Genomic DNA, 16667 nt, shown 5'->3' with positions numbered 1-16667 from the left:
TTTTTTAATCTACAGCTATCTAGAACTATTTATGTAGAGAAATTACCAATGTATAGCAAATTAAACTCAATAATAAAGGATTTTACACATGATTTCACCCTTGATTATTTCACAGTTGGTCTTCGGTTGCTGGAAAAAGCAGAATTCAATGTGTTGAAAATGTATTAGCAAAGCACTCATAAGCATCACACAATAAAATTGATCAACAAAATAATTCACTGACCAGAGTTTCTGTTTTATTTGTAATGACATTTTAAGCCATGTAAATACATAACACATTGTCCAATTAAACAATATCCACATGATTGAAAATGTATTCATGTAGTTTCGGATGTACGTTTCTTGTGACATAAAAAGTGTGAGGCTTGTAAAAAATATCAGTACACTGCAGGTCATCACAAATAACTAGCACTCTATAATATCCTTATCAGAGAGCCACTAAAAATCTGTAAGAGTGAAAAGTGTTGTTGTAGAACAAAGAAGCCATTTACAAAGGCACAAGGGAGATACAGGTTATGTTTCAATTAGTGCACATATATGAAACTGTATCTAGCTCACTATTCTCCACAAAAGATTAATAAATTACTTGTCCTGCGCATCTTCTAACTTTCTATTGACTTAGAATTTGTTGAACTGCTTTTCCTTCTTTTTTCCTCCTCCCCAACCACCGCTGAGCTGAACTGGATTGTCTCGAAATGAGATGCGTTCCTTTCGCTGAGGTCCTGAATTGATTTTCACTGGTGCAAATACACTTCTGTCTAAAGGATAAAAATGGACCAATATATTAACATATTTAAATTAAGTCATTCTTGACCAGAAACAAGTGCTGAAAATTGGACACCAAAGTCAAAAAACATTTCACCATGATCAACTTGTTTCAGATTATAGCACAAATCAAGGTAACAGCTTCAAAAAAATATATTTTAAAAACATATTTTGTGAGTAGGATCTATGTAAAGGTAATGTTTCAGATCTTGTATTAACTGTCCAGACTTTAGGGATCATAAGCTCTCCCTAGTGCTAAAAAAAAGATGTAAATCAATTTCCTAGGTGCTGAAATCCATCATCCCATGATTAACCTTGTTGGCAGTGAGTATTATTACTGAACACCCAACACTGAATACGGGCTACAAGGTGAGCTCTTGAAAGGAGATAAAAAATAAATCTCGCCAATAAAAATTGCGAACGGACAGTTGCGATCTGTATTTTTAATTAACTAGAAATTTCTAATTAACTAGTGCTTAAAATAAAAAATAAAGATAAAAAATATAACAAAAGTTATATCCATATTGTGGATAATATATTTTTTCTCTTAAACAAGCACTAAATTTTAATTATAAATGTTTTACTGCAAAACCCGCACACCTTACCCCACAACCACGGATTTCTATGAAGCCCTACAGAGTTGTAATAACAGCTGCAGTTAGGAAAGAGGCATGTGGATGCTATTATCCCTCTAATGGTTTACATCAGAGGAATCCTGCAGAGCCGTGGTTGTGTTCCTTGCAGGTCTGTAGATAGATGGGAAGGTAAATGAAAATGTCAGTTGTGTCACTGCCAACGCACGCCTGTTTGGATGTGTGTATATATATATATATATATATATATATATCTATATATATCTCTATATGGAGAAACTGCTTCAGAGGACATCTGATTGAAATCCTTACTGAGCAACCAGATCCAACCTCTTTGTCCATATTGCCATCCAAAATAAAAAAAAATAATTACTAGACGTGTTAGGTCATTATCAATGGTCATCATTTAAATTTTACTTACTTGAAGATGCTGCAGAGTTTCTCTGTGTTTCCAATTTTCTCTCTCTATTCTGAGTTAAAGTACTTCCAGACTTCACAGACAGAAGATCTAAATCATCAGATTCTTTGCTTACAGCACTCTAAAGGTGACATAAAAAATAAAGCTGTGTTTATTGTTTCACAGAAACAGATTATGGTATATTTACTACATGCAAATGTAAAAAAAAACAATAACAACCAGATAGACTGTTTTACCTTTTAAATGTATATGGTTTTAATCTTCTCTATGAGAATAAATTGCCTACACTATATCTGTTCCATATTTTTGTACTCTTTTACACTTTAGGCTAAATACAAAGCAATTGATGTATCAATGACGCACCTGCAACATATCTTTGATATATCATGTACCACCAAGGAGCCAATGGAGCACCACCACTATCAAATTCCTAGGCAACTATCTCTTCTAATAGGTCTATACCATAATCTTTACTGGGTACATGCATACATTTAAATTAGGGAGTACACTATACCCAACGTATGTCACCATATGGGCACCTCCATTTTAATCTTCACATATTTTTATAGAATAAAGATGTAGTGTAAGAAGGTGTATATAAATCAAGATAAAATCTGGTTAGAGCTATTTAAACAAGCAAGGCGGTCAATGTGTAAAATCCCTCTATGATGTGTACATTCATATTTCAGCTTTAATAAAGGAATATCTGATAATTTTACATTCTAAGTGACGCATTTTCCGCTACACACTTACATCACACTTATCTATTAGAACTCCCTTTCCGTTTCATCCTCCTTTATGCAGGGATTCACCGACAACATTTAAATCTGTTCATTATTTGTTATTACAAATAGAAAAAATATATACTTTAGACTTTTCTATAACACAGCTTTAGCATTCACCATACTTTTCTAGTATGCAACAGTTGTGTGGGCTACAAACACGGTAATCCTTCATCTAGTTAGACCAGTAACATTTATACTTTGCTGTACGTAACCATCGAGTGCTGGGTGACGTTTGTTTGTAGATAGCAGAAAATAGGTTTAAACCTTGAAATAACCCAATGGACCATCGAGGACACACCAGAGCCAAGACATTTTGCTGTGCACACTGGTTGTGTTTTGTAAATGATCCCCACTCTGTCCGCAATTGTTATTAAACAGCAATCCATCATGCATATGATCTATACCATATGCAACCATGAACCATGTGTGTTTCATGTGTCCACTTAAAAATGGCTGACCTATCATGGATTAGCCATGGTTATTTCATTCCCCAATTTGCCATCTTTGTGGGTTTAGAAGGGTATACAAAATGTGAATTCATTGTACAGTGATGACATTCTTTTAGCAACTCCTAGGTCCCTGACCTCTATATCTTACATATATTTTACTCTGTCTTTTTCTAGCTCTGCTTTTTATCACCTGTCATGATCAAATTTCTGCTACTGACTCTTTATATTAAATGGAAAAAAAAATATTCTATGAGTATTTAGGGCCCATGTAGACAATACAAACACATATTCGACATTATGGAAGTCCAATTTTAGACAATGCAGAAAATATAATGGAGGTGTCCTGTTCCAATTCACCCCCTTCTCCTCCCTTATACCTAAGGCCGGAAGCCAGACTCCCAAACAGCTCAATAAAAGATTAAGCACTAGGAGACTACAAGCTCACAGTACTATTGGCTTCAGCTAATGAGGGCAGGAGTTACATCAACATTTCTGTATAACTGAATTGAATTATATATTTGTATTAAATAAAATGTTTAAACATAACCAAATAAGTCCATCATGTTTTTTCACTACTTTTCATCAGAATGCCATGTTAGAGGGAGGTGATTCTCTAATTGAGCAGGGAGACTGTGTATACTTGCTCTGCATAAATACACTAGAAGCAGATTCTACACATACCACAAAGCGCTTTGGTTTTTGCATGGTCCACTCAAAGGACACGCCTACTCTAATGTCTAATATTTCAATAGGCGCACTGAGCAAATATGTAAGCTTCCATTCATTTAAAACTTTTCGGACTAGTATACTCCGCAGTTTAGCCTCAGTTATGTCCTAAGTTCATGAGGGGACAACAGAACTGATTTTATTACATGTGGCGCTTTGGTGCCTGTTGTCACCTAGAAATACACGGCAACGCAGAATTGCAACATAGAGGTACAAAATGTGTCCTATTAGATGTACAGAAAAAGGCCCGAAGACTGCCAGCTTTGAGCTGGTGCAAAAGTCGAGTCATTTTGTGGAGTGGAAATGGTAGTGTGCTACTTTACATAGAAATTGAAAATGTATGTACTTGGAGAAATCTATGACCAAAGTTGTTTTTTTGCCCCCCCATCCACTATAATATGTGTGGGGGTGTATTTTCCCATAACAATACAAATCCTGCAGTTATAAGTTCCCACTGGTCATAATAGGACCATCACCATTCTTCCCTGGCATTCCTGTACATTTTTATCACCATTACAGTAACTCCGGAGCCATACTGTCCCTTCTTTAATTCAGCAGCTGTGTGGCATTTCAGCTGTACAGCTTTTTCTTGGATGATGGGATTGCAAGGCGTTAAGGAGATCTCCTGACCTGAGGGGATTGCAGGTAAGTCAAAGGGTTTATTAAGAGGCCTCATATCCTCAAGGGCTCATGAATCACAACTTCCTGAAAAAAGAAAAGGCTGTGCAGCTTAAAGCGGTATAAAGGAAAGGGAAGCCTGACTTCAGAGGATCCCTCGGGGTAATAAAAGGTACTGGTTGCCTGGAGTACCAGTGGAACTGCTGATCTTTAAGTTCAATAAAAATGAGCCCCTCCTACTAAAGTGAGGGATGCACAGTAATAAAACAAAAAAACAAACAAAAAGCTCATAAGCAGAGGGCAGTCAGCTGCTTACCAACTCCTGCAGAAATACTGATGATAGCCTGTGGAAGATGGTTTAGGTTATGGGTGTACCTACCCCATTACAGATTAGTAGTAGTATGACCTTAACAAGAGTAATCTTGGGGTGACCAGCTTGATCTATGTTCCATTTAATTGAAGAAATGTTCTTTCTATTTATTACAATTTTTTTGAAGTTTGTGTATAAAAGCACATTGAAAGAGCTCTGTATTTCCAGTATGACTCCGGACATCTGCTTTGTGTGGCTGTAGGTTGGAAGGTCTGATTGTAAGAGGAGTTAGGGTGAAGTGAGGGCACACATGCATAATAATGAAAGAGATCTACCACCCCTGCACTAAAATTCTTCTTTACCTTTGCACCATTTTTGAGTTATATGTACTAACTCAAAATTACATAGCCCTTGAAGCAGGGGAGGGCTGGCAGATTTCAGCTCGGGGGGCAAGCACACAGCAGCGGCCCATCCTTAAAGGGTGGTTTTTGGTACAATATATATTCAACTATATAAAAAGAGACTATTTTAGTGTTGCTTAATCCATATATATATTTTTATGCCCAGGCCCAGAGCTGGATTAAGGCTCTGGGGGGCCTGGGCACTTTAGACAGGGTAACCCCCTATGATGTAGCATGGTTATCATTTTAGACACATACACAGGCAATACTGTGTGCACTACTGTTAGGTGCACACAGTTCTGCCTTCACGAGCAGTACACGTGAAGCGGGACATACCTCCCAACTCTCCTAAGTGAAAAAGTCACCCAAATTCTGGACTGTCCCACCAGATTCAGGACAGTTGGCAGACTGTCCTGCTCTCTCCTACCTGTCTTGTCACTGTCACCACTTGTCGCTGCTGGTTACTTTAGCTCATTTGCTGGTTGTCTGGATCCTGGAATACTGGAGGCCCTATTTGGAAAAAAATGGGTACATAAAATTTAGAAAACTCCAAATAGTCCCAGTGTTAAATTAATAGCACCCACATTTTATAATTAGGCCTCCCTCCAGCCACAACATTAAAATAATATTCACATTTGCTAAATAGATCTCTTTCCCTCCAACCAACCCTGACATTAGATAGCACACACATTTAATATACAAACCTATTTCCCTCCCTCCAAACAGACCCAGCAATAATTTAAATAGCAATTACATTTAACAAATATTACCATTTCCCAAAACAATCACAGGCATTAAAAATGCATAATCACATTAAATAAATATACCTCATTTTCCACAAACAGTCCCACAATAAATAGCTTCCAAACCACCCCAGCATTAAATTAAAAGTCTAAATGCCCCATTATAAATTCATAGACCCCCACCATTAAATTAAATTGCCCCACCATAACCCCAAATTTAAATAGCACCCAATAATTAGTCCCCACCTGCACGCCACAATTAAATTATTAGCCTACCTTCCACATTATATTAAGAACCTCCCCACACACACTAACTACATTCATTTACTGACCCCCACTACATTCATTTACGGACCCCTCACTCACACACACAATATATTGGCACCTCACTCACACACACACACACACACACACACACACAATATATTGGCCCCTCACTCACAATATATTGGCACATCACTCACTCACACAATATATTGGCCCCTCACTCACTCACACAATATATTGGCCCCTCACTCACACACACACACACAATATATTGGCACCTCACTCACACACACACACACACACAATATATTGGCCCCTCACTCACAATATATTGGCCCCTCACTCACACAATATATTGGCCCCTCACTCACACACACAATATATTGGCCCCTCACTCACACACACAATATATTGGCCCCTCACTCACACACACAATATATTGGCCCCATACTTATATATACACACACAATATGCTGGCTGACACACACACACACACACACACACACACACACACAATATTTTGGCCCCTCACTCACTCACACAATATATTGGCCCCTCACTTACTTACACAATATATTGGCCCCTCACTCACTCACACAATATATTGGCCCCTCACTCACACAATATATTGGCCCCTCACTCACACAATATATTGGCCCCTCACTCACACACATAATATATTGGCCCCTCACTCACACACACACACACAATATATTGGCCCCTCACTCACACACACAATATATTTATATATACACACATAATATGCTGGCTGACACACACACACACAATATGCTGGCTGACACACACACACACACACACACACACACACACACACACACTATGCGGACACTGACACACACACAATATGTTGGCTGACACACACACACACACAATATGCGGACACTGACACACACACACAATATGCTGGCTGACACACACACACAATATGCGGACACCGACACACACACAGTATGCTGGCTGACACACACACACAATATGCGGACACTGACACATACACAATATACTAACACGGACTGACACACTGACTGACACACACACAAACACACACACACACACACAATATACCACCCCCCGCACTTACCTTATTCAATCCGCGCCGCGCTCTGCAGTCTTCTGACATGGGACGGCACCTATCACGTGGTGCGCGTCCCATGTCACAGCAAACAGCCATACCATTATTGGAAGGGAGGGAGGGAGGGCGATCGTCGGAGCTGCGGCATAACGAGAAGGTGGCTGGTCCCGGAGGAGGGGCCAGCCACCAAGTAAGTGAAATTAAACATCGGGCCGGCCCGAAATATTTTTTTTGTACCCCCTGCCCCCCGGGCCTGCCCGCCCCTGCCTTGAAGTGTAATATCAATACAATGGAGTAATGGGCTTGCTTTGCATTGTAGTGAAGCTTTAAACTCAAAGATTATCCACAGTGGGTAAAAATGTATTGTTTCAGTATGTATTAAGCACAAAATATACATATAATGTCCATTACCTGAGCACCACCCAGAGTCACTTAATTGTAAGCTTGTTGAAGTAAAATTAAAGTGACTTTATTTATTATTGAACATGAGGAATGAAGGAAAGATCCGAGTCATTAAATGTTTCCAGTCAGTATAAATGGAAGTTGATATCACTATAATGCTTCAAGTAGGGTAGCATCTATGCAGCGCTTGGGATATAGGTTCTATTCTACCCAGGGAACCATCTGTATGAAGTTTCTATGGGGCATATTTAACAAATCACGGTAGTGCACTATTGTGCACTTACCGTGGAATTAAAGTCCCGATGTGCCCTCCGCAAATTTATTAAAGGTGCATCGCAGCAGATATCATGGATATCTGCTGCTTTGCACTCCTGATCGTTTTTGTGAGCAGTCACCATTCAACAGAATGGTGACTGCTCCTGGCCGCAATCTAACAAGTCCCGAAAAATGTTTTTTTTTCGGGAACTTGTCTTGATAATGTACGCCAGCTGGAGCTGGCGTACATCATCCGAATTGAAGAAATCCACTGCTGTCAGCTCTGCTCCGACGAGCAGAGCTGGACAGCGCATGTGTGGAGGGATCACATGATTTCTCCCTGTCACTCAGCGTGCTCTCTCTGCAACTATAGTTGCAGAGACAGAGTGGGGACTTTGTGCGCATGTGCAGTGCACATGCGCAATTGAAGGAAGAAGAGGAGATCCCGAGACAGCGCGTCCGAAGAGGGAGGCAAGTGTGATTTTTTCTATCACAGAAACAGCAGTTTTTCGGAACTGCTGTTTCTGTGTTCCCTTTTTAATAAATGTGAGAAATAGTTCAATCCTTATCCTTGCGATAAGGATTGATAACTATTTCTCACTTTTGCCAAATAATGATAAATGTGCCCCTATATTCTCCTAGAGTATAGCTGCATTTCCGCTGGTGATCCAGTTTCCTCTCACAAAATTCATTGTAGACAGATGTATAAGTAAGCTCCACTGGGGCAGGGACTGATGTGAATGAATAAATATTCTCTATACAGCTCTGTGTAATATGATAACTGCTATATAAATAACTAATAATATTAATACTACTACTAGATCTACCATGCCCCAATCAAGGGTTGGCAGGGCATAATGGAACATGCAACTAAAACAACAGCTGGATAGCTACAAATTGTTAAACCCTTAAAGAAAACCTTTGCCTACCTACCCTGGTCCATCTTCTACACCAGATACCACATTTTCACAAACACAGTCGCCAAGTGACTATTCCACTTTACAACATCATTTAAAAGTTGTACATTTCTCCTGAAACAGTTCTATATACACCTAGGCATACATGGAATCTATACACTCGGTGCAATCTTCAGTTTTAAATTATCTGTTTGTCACAGATTATTTATGGGAGATCTTCAGCTGCAAATAATGTGTTGGGTGGTTTTGTAATACATTTTTAACAAAAATGACAATAATGTAGTAAGAATAAAAAAAATATATAAATACCTTTTGGATTCCCTAGAGGGACCAGTTTCAGAAAATATATACTTGTTGAAAAATCAGTATAATTCTATGGTTGTGACCTTTCTTTTTTTTTTTTACAGATTGCATGCAAGTTCTATTGTGAAAGAGAAACGAGAGAGGGGATAAAATAAAAGCGATAGAGAGAAAGAGAGAGGAAAAATAGCGAAGAAGTAGAAAGATACATGAAATATAAAAAGTGTAAAAAGAGAGGCAGGGAGAAGGAATTCTGCACCCCACAAAAAAACCCCCAAAAAATATACTTTTTCAAGACTGCATATCTAGAGATTCCAGAGAGAAGAGCTTCTCCTTCAGTCCCACCAATTGTTTTATCTGGATGGTGGAGCAACACAATAGCCTATTGGCTTCCAGTTGTCTCTCCAAGTGAGCCTGATTTAGGGCAACAGGTTGTGGCAGAGTGCAGCATGGGGGTGGCCTTCATTCATAACCTCATAGTAGTTGCTGCATCTTGAACTAGCACTCCTCAAAATGTTTTTGTTGTGCCTATTCTTTGTTATGATGTGCAGGAGGTGCAATTGAGGGCCTGTTGGACCTAAGTGAGACCACTTTACTCCTAATAATCAGTTGACCACAAAAACATATATTTTTTTTTATCAATATCAACAAAAAGTAGAGGTTTTGAATATGTATTTGAAACAAAACATGATAGAGTGCTGTTGACGGCAGTGGAGTGTCTTCTTGGAGCAACCTTAATATTGGTGGTTTGTGGTGATGGCAGCTTGTAATGAGGATAGAGATTGTTTTTTTAAATTGACTAACATTGTTTCAAAAGCATTTATTGTAACTACAACTTTGTATCTACTGACCTCATCTTCCATAGCCATAACAATCCTTCCAATGTTCAGCTGCTGCTCTTGCTAATGGTAGAGAGGGTTACTCTCCAATCGTACAACTTCACCAATACACATGTCAGCTTGTTCCACTGAACTTGTGTGGCTCATGTCAACATGATTATTTACCTCCTCGTTCACCTCATCAAGGCTAGATGAATATCTGCTATGACTATTCAAATCACCAGCACAGGAACTGCATATGCCTTTGAGTTTGTTTCAATTTTAGTCAATGCCCTTGCTTAACAGCCATGTTTTATCCAGTCTGTGTTTTTAACACACTCTGTTTTGGCAATTTAATTAATATTATTAATATAACAAAAGGTTACATGGGAAGAAGGTGTTTAAATGTTGAACAATGACTGTCCAATATTGCACAATTAATAATTACTAAAGTAATAATGAAATGAATTCTGAAATGTCACATAGGCTAACACACTTATTGATCACAATGATAAATAGGTGTGTTAGCCACTAGACAGAGTGCAACCATGAATAACCAGTATACTAATTACTGTGGCACAACTAAGATCAAAATGTATGACTTTCAGCTGGTGCACAGCTGTGCTGCAGCTGTACCTCTGCTGATATCAACTGGCAGTGCTAAATTGCAGTACATTATGCATATAGGCTGAGACTGAGACAGTGATGATGAGCATAACCAGCAACCTGCAAATGCAAAAAAAAAATCACACATGCTTCCGATTCAAAGAAAGTGTTTCAGAATGTCTGCATGATGAAGTTGCAGAAAAGATCGCTCAATGAGATAGCTCAATCATTTTTTCAATTTACGCCATATCATTATCTGAATTTACACATAGGAATACAGAGAACACAATAATTGCAACTTCACAATTAATAAGTGATAGTTAAGGCAAGAGCAAAAAGTAAGGGCTCCTAAATCCTGCAAAAACCAGGATTGTGGCAAGATTAAGTATTGGGATTACTTATGAAGGCTGTAAAGTGACAATATCACAGATATCTCTGGCGTTCACTACAGTTTTGATCACTACCACCATCCCCACATTTCTCTATAGGAACAGCAAAATGGGCCAATATAGCAATTATACATGACATCTGAAGATGGAGTCAGTCCCTCTTACCATTGTTTTATGACCTGCCAGAGAGAAGTGCATATTGCTATAATGCTTCAGCAAGTGGTAAAAGGCATCTTAATGTAAGAACAATTTTTGCTGGAACAGCCGCTTATCAGAGGCCCTGTCCTGCCATGAATAAATTGCTAAATGGATCCGATAAATCTTCTCATTTTCACAGTGAAAACCAGCCATAAGAGATGATAATTCACAGGCATGATTTATGATTAATAATAAATATGACCCTATTTGTTAAGTTGCTGGAGACTTTTAAGATTCAGAAGGATGATGTTTTGAGATTTGAAACAGACAGGTGAGACGTGAAGATAAGGAAGCAATGATGGATCACTTTTTGCAGAAAATTACAAGATTGGATAATGCTATTAATTTTTTTAAGCAGGTCTACAAATAAGCTGTGGAATTTATAGCTACAGAAAAAAAGATTTTTGCATCCTGAAGGATTTGCTGCTCAGTTAATGAAAGTTTTTTACTGTTAATGGTCCTATTGATCAAGATGGAACATCCTAAAGGACGTGCCCAATTGCAGTTTACTGGCAGGTACCAGTTTGCGGATCCTCCAGTGTGTTCTGTTGCACCTTTTGTAATGAGGATTGACACATGAACAGACAGTGCCTTTATTACTGAAAAGTCACACAGCAACTAGGTCAGCAAGGACAGAGTCCTTACCAGCAATATAATGGTATACAAAGGGGACTACAGAGTGTGAGTCCTGTGTTAGAATATCCATCTGCTCCTCCTATATAAATATCATCTTGTTCCCTGAAAAGAGATTCTAATCCCACAGAGACATGTGGAGAATGTATGTACAGAAACTCCCAAAGAGCTTGAGAACTTCAGAGAGCCTAATCCTTTGATGGCTCAAACTTCCAAGGTAGATGCAGCTGTGATTGTTCAGTAGAGATTCATGGATTTACCAGGGATGGGCGCTTAAAAATGATGGAGTGTCTCCAGAGCCCTTGCTGTCTTTTCCCCCATTTCCTGGGCAGTGTTGGGTGCCCATTCGTGATGGGGTAAAAAAACGGTAAAAGAGGTTAACTGATACAGGAGTATTAAATATAGCACATTTTTTGTCCTCACCCTCTGGATAGCAAAATATTACCACTTGAGTTAGAGGACACTAAAGAAAAGGGGTTATGTATTGAGTGAAAAGAAAGTTGTTGTTGAATTGTGTAATACTGTTGAAAAGATAAAGATGCAAATGTATGTACTGTTATTTCTGTTTCTGAAAATGTTGTTGCTGATTTGCGCGTCTCAACAATTGATGATCTTATTGCAAATGATGAACTCTTCATCTTGTGATTCCTAAGAAATACAGAAGTAACTGTCCCCCACATGAGGGAAACTATAAACTGGAGTGTCAACTAATAGTAAAATGAAACTCACCTTATTATAGTATTATTTGAATTATGTCCAAGGGGGATAAAACATTGAATTGTTTATAATATAAGAGATGCATATTTCAATACAAATTACATTGCAAAGTTTGTAGTTCTACAAAATTACTCCACGCCGTCGGCCACAACTAGATGTAAATAGACCTGTATCTTATAGAGGATCATTCAAATTTGAAGTAACTGCATAGTACAATTTCAATTTTTAATTACTATATTTTGCAGGTGCATTTTTTAAAAAAGTATTTTTTGTTGTTTCTTTTTATAAGCCTTGTCCACCACCCGCGAGTTCTCGTTCTGAGCCCGCATATACATCATGCCCTTGCCAGCAGTGTCATAATTAGTGATAATGCTGGCACTGCTTCTGAGACTGTAGGGAAATAGAAAACGCTAATTTAAAAAGTACCACTATGGGCCAGCTTGTAGCCAATATGTTTTTACTTTTATTAATGATCCTTAAATATACTGTATTTTCAGCGATAAAGTATAAAAAAACAACAACAACTACAACAAAAAGCCCAATAAATCTTGTGCCAAAACAGATTGTAAAACAACATAATGTAGTCTGATCTCAGGGCAGATACCACTTAGTTACAGTATTCCATATATAAAAACTAATAATGAATACTCAACCATGAATAATAAGCATGTAAATTGTACCTTGGAGTTTTGGTTCTTGATATAAACCGTGTGACCTTCGCTACTAAGCTACATAGCTGACTAGAAAACACCTTGATACAATTATAGATATATTATTTATGGTTTGCCATACATCATCTATAGTATCACAGCAGACAGTTTTGTGGTGTGCTTAACACATGGTCATTTTTTGTATGTAAATGTATTCAGTGCATTTGGCGGTTACAATATCATCAGATAATATTCCTTGAGGGCAAATAATGGATAATATCTTACCACAAGCTGCACACGTCCACCATTCAAAACTTCATGATTCAATTCGGGCAACAAACGCTTACTGCAATAAAAGGATATCAAAATAGATTACATACATTTAACTCTTTCAGTAGCCAAAGAAGATGTAATGCAAACTTCTATGGTAAATGGACAGAAATGAAAACTCATTTACCAGACATATTTGACAAACCACGTATTCCATGCACATATTTCTCACAAATCTTCCTCCCTGTTATCTGTTAAGTGGGCATATGGAGGCTTACATGTGGTCTATGGGAACTTGAACAAAATCTTCCAAGTCTGTTTATAAACATCATAAAACACTAGTGCATTATTAAAGAGAATTGTCCAATAAATAGAGTATGTGCCTGTGTTGTGAGCTAGTTTAATTAAGCCATTGTATTTCTTCAGTGATTAGCTTTCTACAGCTGTGGTGGGATTGCACATGAAGTTTAAAGCATTTGCCTCCACTGCTAAGCTGCTAGTGGATATTATTTTTAGTAAATGTAGTGTGAATTTCTGCGGTTGCTGAATTGGCAACAACTTTTTGTGCTTTTTTATTATTAGCAAATTAATTTACAGATTTTCCCTTCAACAAAATAAAACACATTATGGCTTGCATTAATATCACTTTATTATCGTTATTCTGTGTGTTCTTAAAGGCTATGTACACCCATAGTAAATATGTCACTGTAAATTCACTTCTCTAAACTAGCCAATTGGCAATAGGGTCTCATATTTCGGAACTACTTACTGTTTGTGAGAAATTCAGGCTCAGAAAAGGCTCATTCTCTTGTTGTCTATGGTAGGAGTATTTTGCATCTCACCACTGCTCCCACATCTAGTTTTGAGAACAACTGATTGGATGGCTGCAGACACTGGATCCTCACTATTTTGCTCAAGGGAGGGGTTTACACTTAAATATTTCCCATGGCCATTGAATGCTCAATCTCAAAGCAATTATATTACATAGGTGCATGTGTTCATCCTTATTAAGTGGTTTTGTTAAAGAAAACTTCCTCCATCCAAAACTTAAAACCTAACTATTGGATAGTGCTCAACAGCTAAACATCATATTGTGTCCAGTAATTGACTCTTATGTAGCGTTTGCCAAATGCGCTGCTGAGGCTTTCATAAGCCTTAAACATTCCCATTCTGCTCTTTTATATATTAGTCCCACTGCAGTTATTCAAACAGAAAGCTGTGTTGCTGATGCCTGTGTATTCCCTGTGTGCTTCCAATACTGGGAAGTTCACAGGGGAGAGCTATTGATAACACAGCTCGCTAAATAACTACACTAATACACAGTAGAGCACTGTAGAACCGTTGGGACTGTGGGAAACATGGCCAATGCCAGAGCTGTCCAGTTGTAGTCTTCTATGCAAGATAACTTTTCTTTATTGAAGCCTCTATTCCATTATAAAATGTATTGTGTATGATTTCCAACAAATGAATTGCACAATAAGAAAGTCCTTACCATTTAGGCATTGTAGAACTTGCTGCATCTACATCTCCACATTGTGTATGAAGCCACTGGTATGTCAGTTCTCTGCTTCTTGCTAATGTCTCTGAAGGCAGTTCCTTTAAATGACATTGTTCTTCTCCACCTAAAACAAATAATACATGCAACATTGTAGGCTACATTAAAACAACTTCTTTTAAATAAGAAATATAGCTATGTTAATAACAGGTAGTAGTAATTCCCCTCCAGAAGTTAAATATAAGATTGTAAAAAATGTTACTAATTGTATTTTCCTTCTGGAATATCTACCAATTGTGAGAATTGCTTCTAACTGCCACATACATTATCTATGCACTTCTACATTTCGCATTCTTTGCAAACACAAACCAACCGGGAAGTATCACAGCATATTCTTTAATTTTGTACATGATACCCAGCTAACTACATGAGAGACTAGCTTGGGACAATGTTGTCACTCAGGGTAATAATCAAATAATCTTATTGAATCTTTTTTAGACATGTTAGTGAATGTAAGCACATAGTTTAAGATGCAATTAAGAAGCAGTTAAGCAATTGAACCTATTTTACCACATAGTACACATCCCTATACAGTACACTCAAAGTACTGCTCTTCTGAACACTACCATAGTTAATTACCACTAAAATACTGCTCATTTGACTCTCATTTATATATTATGTACATACATGGTCATACATATATGGTCATACATGGGGATATTAATTTCAAGTGTTGGAATTTTAAATTCTAGATCAATTAGAACAGTCTACCTATATACCTGTATATATAAATAAATGGTGATGATGATGATGAAATATACATATATATATATACATACATACATATATATACATATATATATATATATATATATATATATATATATATATATATATATATATACACATATATATACATATATACATATACATATATACATATATATATACATATATATATATATATATATATATATATACACACATACACATACATACACACGAACATACATACATACACATATTTTTAATAAGCAGTTAAGCAGCCATTGTGTCTACTCATATATGAATGAGAGACATTAGCTGTGTAGAGAGTGAAAAGTTAAATACTGAAACATCAGCAATAGAAGCCAATATAGTAAAAAGTCAGTATTGTACTAGTAATTACAGTAAACAAACGTTAAAGATTTGAATCGGGTTATTTGAAAGGTTGGGTCGGAAAAATAAACTCCAGTAAAATGGAGAAACCACTTCTCAAGATTTGTAAATGCATTTGTCCTGTGGGCAAGTAGCTACTCAAAACCAGCTGCCATGACCAAATCTTTTATACTTGCAAAAAATAAGCCATTGTTTACTGATCAATCGGCAGATAAGGGGAAACCGAGAGATATAAATCTTGCGTGTGTTATAACTCAATGCCAATCTCATAGATTGCTCCCAGAAATGTTGGGGAGTTGGAAAGTGTAAGCTTGTATAAAAAAATATACAAGTAGCCAGTAATTCTGTTATACCACATTTGCTAGAATTCTGCTATACCAAGTCTGACAAAACTCTCAGCGGCTTATATGGCGTTACACATAAAGAAATCTCTCAATGATAATATAGCAGTAGTGAAAGGGTGTCCCTGTCACCTGACAGCTGTTCCCACATATTCTATAAAGGTGGAACAATATTCTGCTTTAACTTGACTTGAGGAGTGTAATTTTTTGTACTTCATACTCTATTGTGGTTTATATCATCAGTATTATCAGCCATTCCTGCTTCTTGCTGAGAAGTAATAAGTGACATAGGCAACACCACAATAAAATGTCACTTTTATGGAATAGAAATAATGAAGTCTTTTTTATAT

General features: G+C 37.4%; 1 protein-coding gene across 4 annotated transcripts in view; it reads right to left on the bottom strand.

The window, feature by feature from the left end:
• Positions 1-214: 214 nt before the first annotated feature.
• Positions 215-16667, bottom strand: part of LRRIQ1 (leucine rich repeats and IQ motif containing 1) — a 145223-nt gene continuing 128770 nt past the window's right edge. Inside the window, exons 23-26 of one of the 4 annotated variants that reach the window (XM_075209368.1) lie at positions 14816-14945; positions 13339-13399; positions 1780-1897; positions 215-758 (exon numbers count right to left, since the gene is read on the bottom strand). In XM_075209368.1, the coding sequence (XP_075065469.1) occupies positions 619-758; positions 1780-1897; positions 13339-13399; positions 14816-14945 (449 nt within the window). In that variant the 3' untranslated portion in view covers positions 215-618. Of the gene's footprint in view, positions 759-1779; positions 1898-13338; positions 13400-14815; positions 14946-16667 lie in introns of those variants that run through there. The other 3 variants (XM_075209369.1, XR_012691364.1, XR_012691363.1) reach the window with 3 other exon arrangements.

Source organism: Mixophyes fleayi, chromosome 4 (assembly GCF_038048845.1).
Source record: "Mixophyes fleayi isolate aMixFle1 chromosome 4, aMixFle1.hap1, whole genome shotgun sequence".
NCBI classification, from domain to species: domain Eukaryota; kingdom Metazoa; phylum Chordata; class Amphibia; order Anura; family Limnodynastidae; genus Mixophyes; species Mixophyes fleayi.
This window is presented reverse-complemented; position numbering and strand designations above follow the sequence as displayed.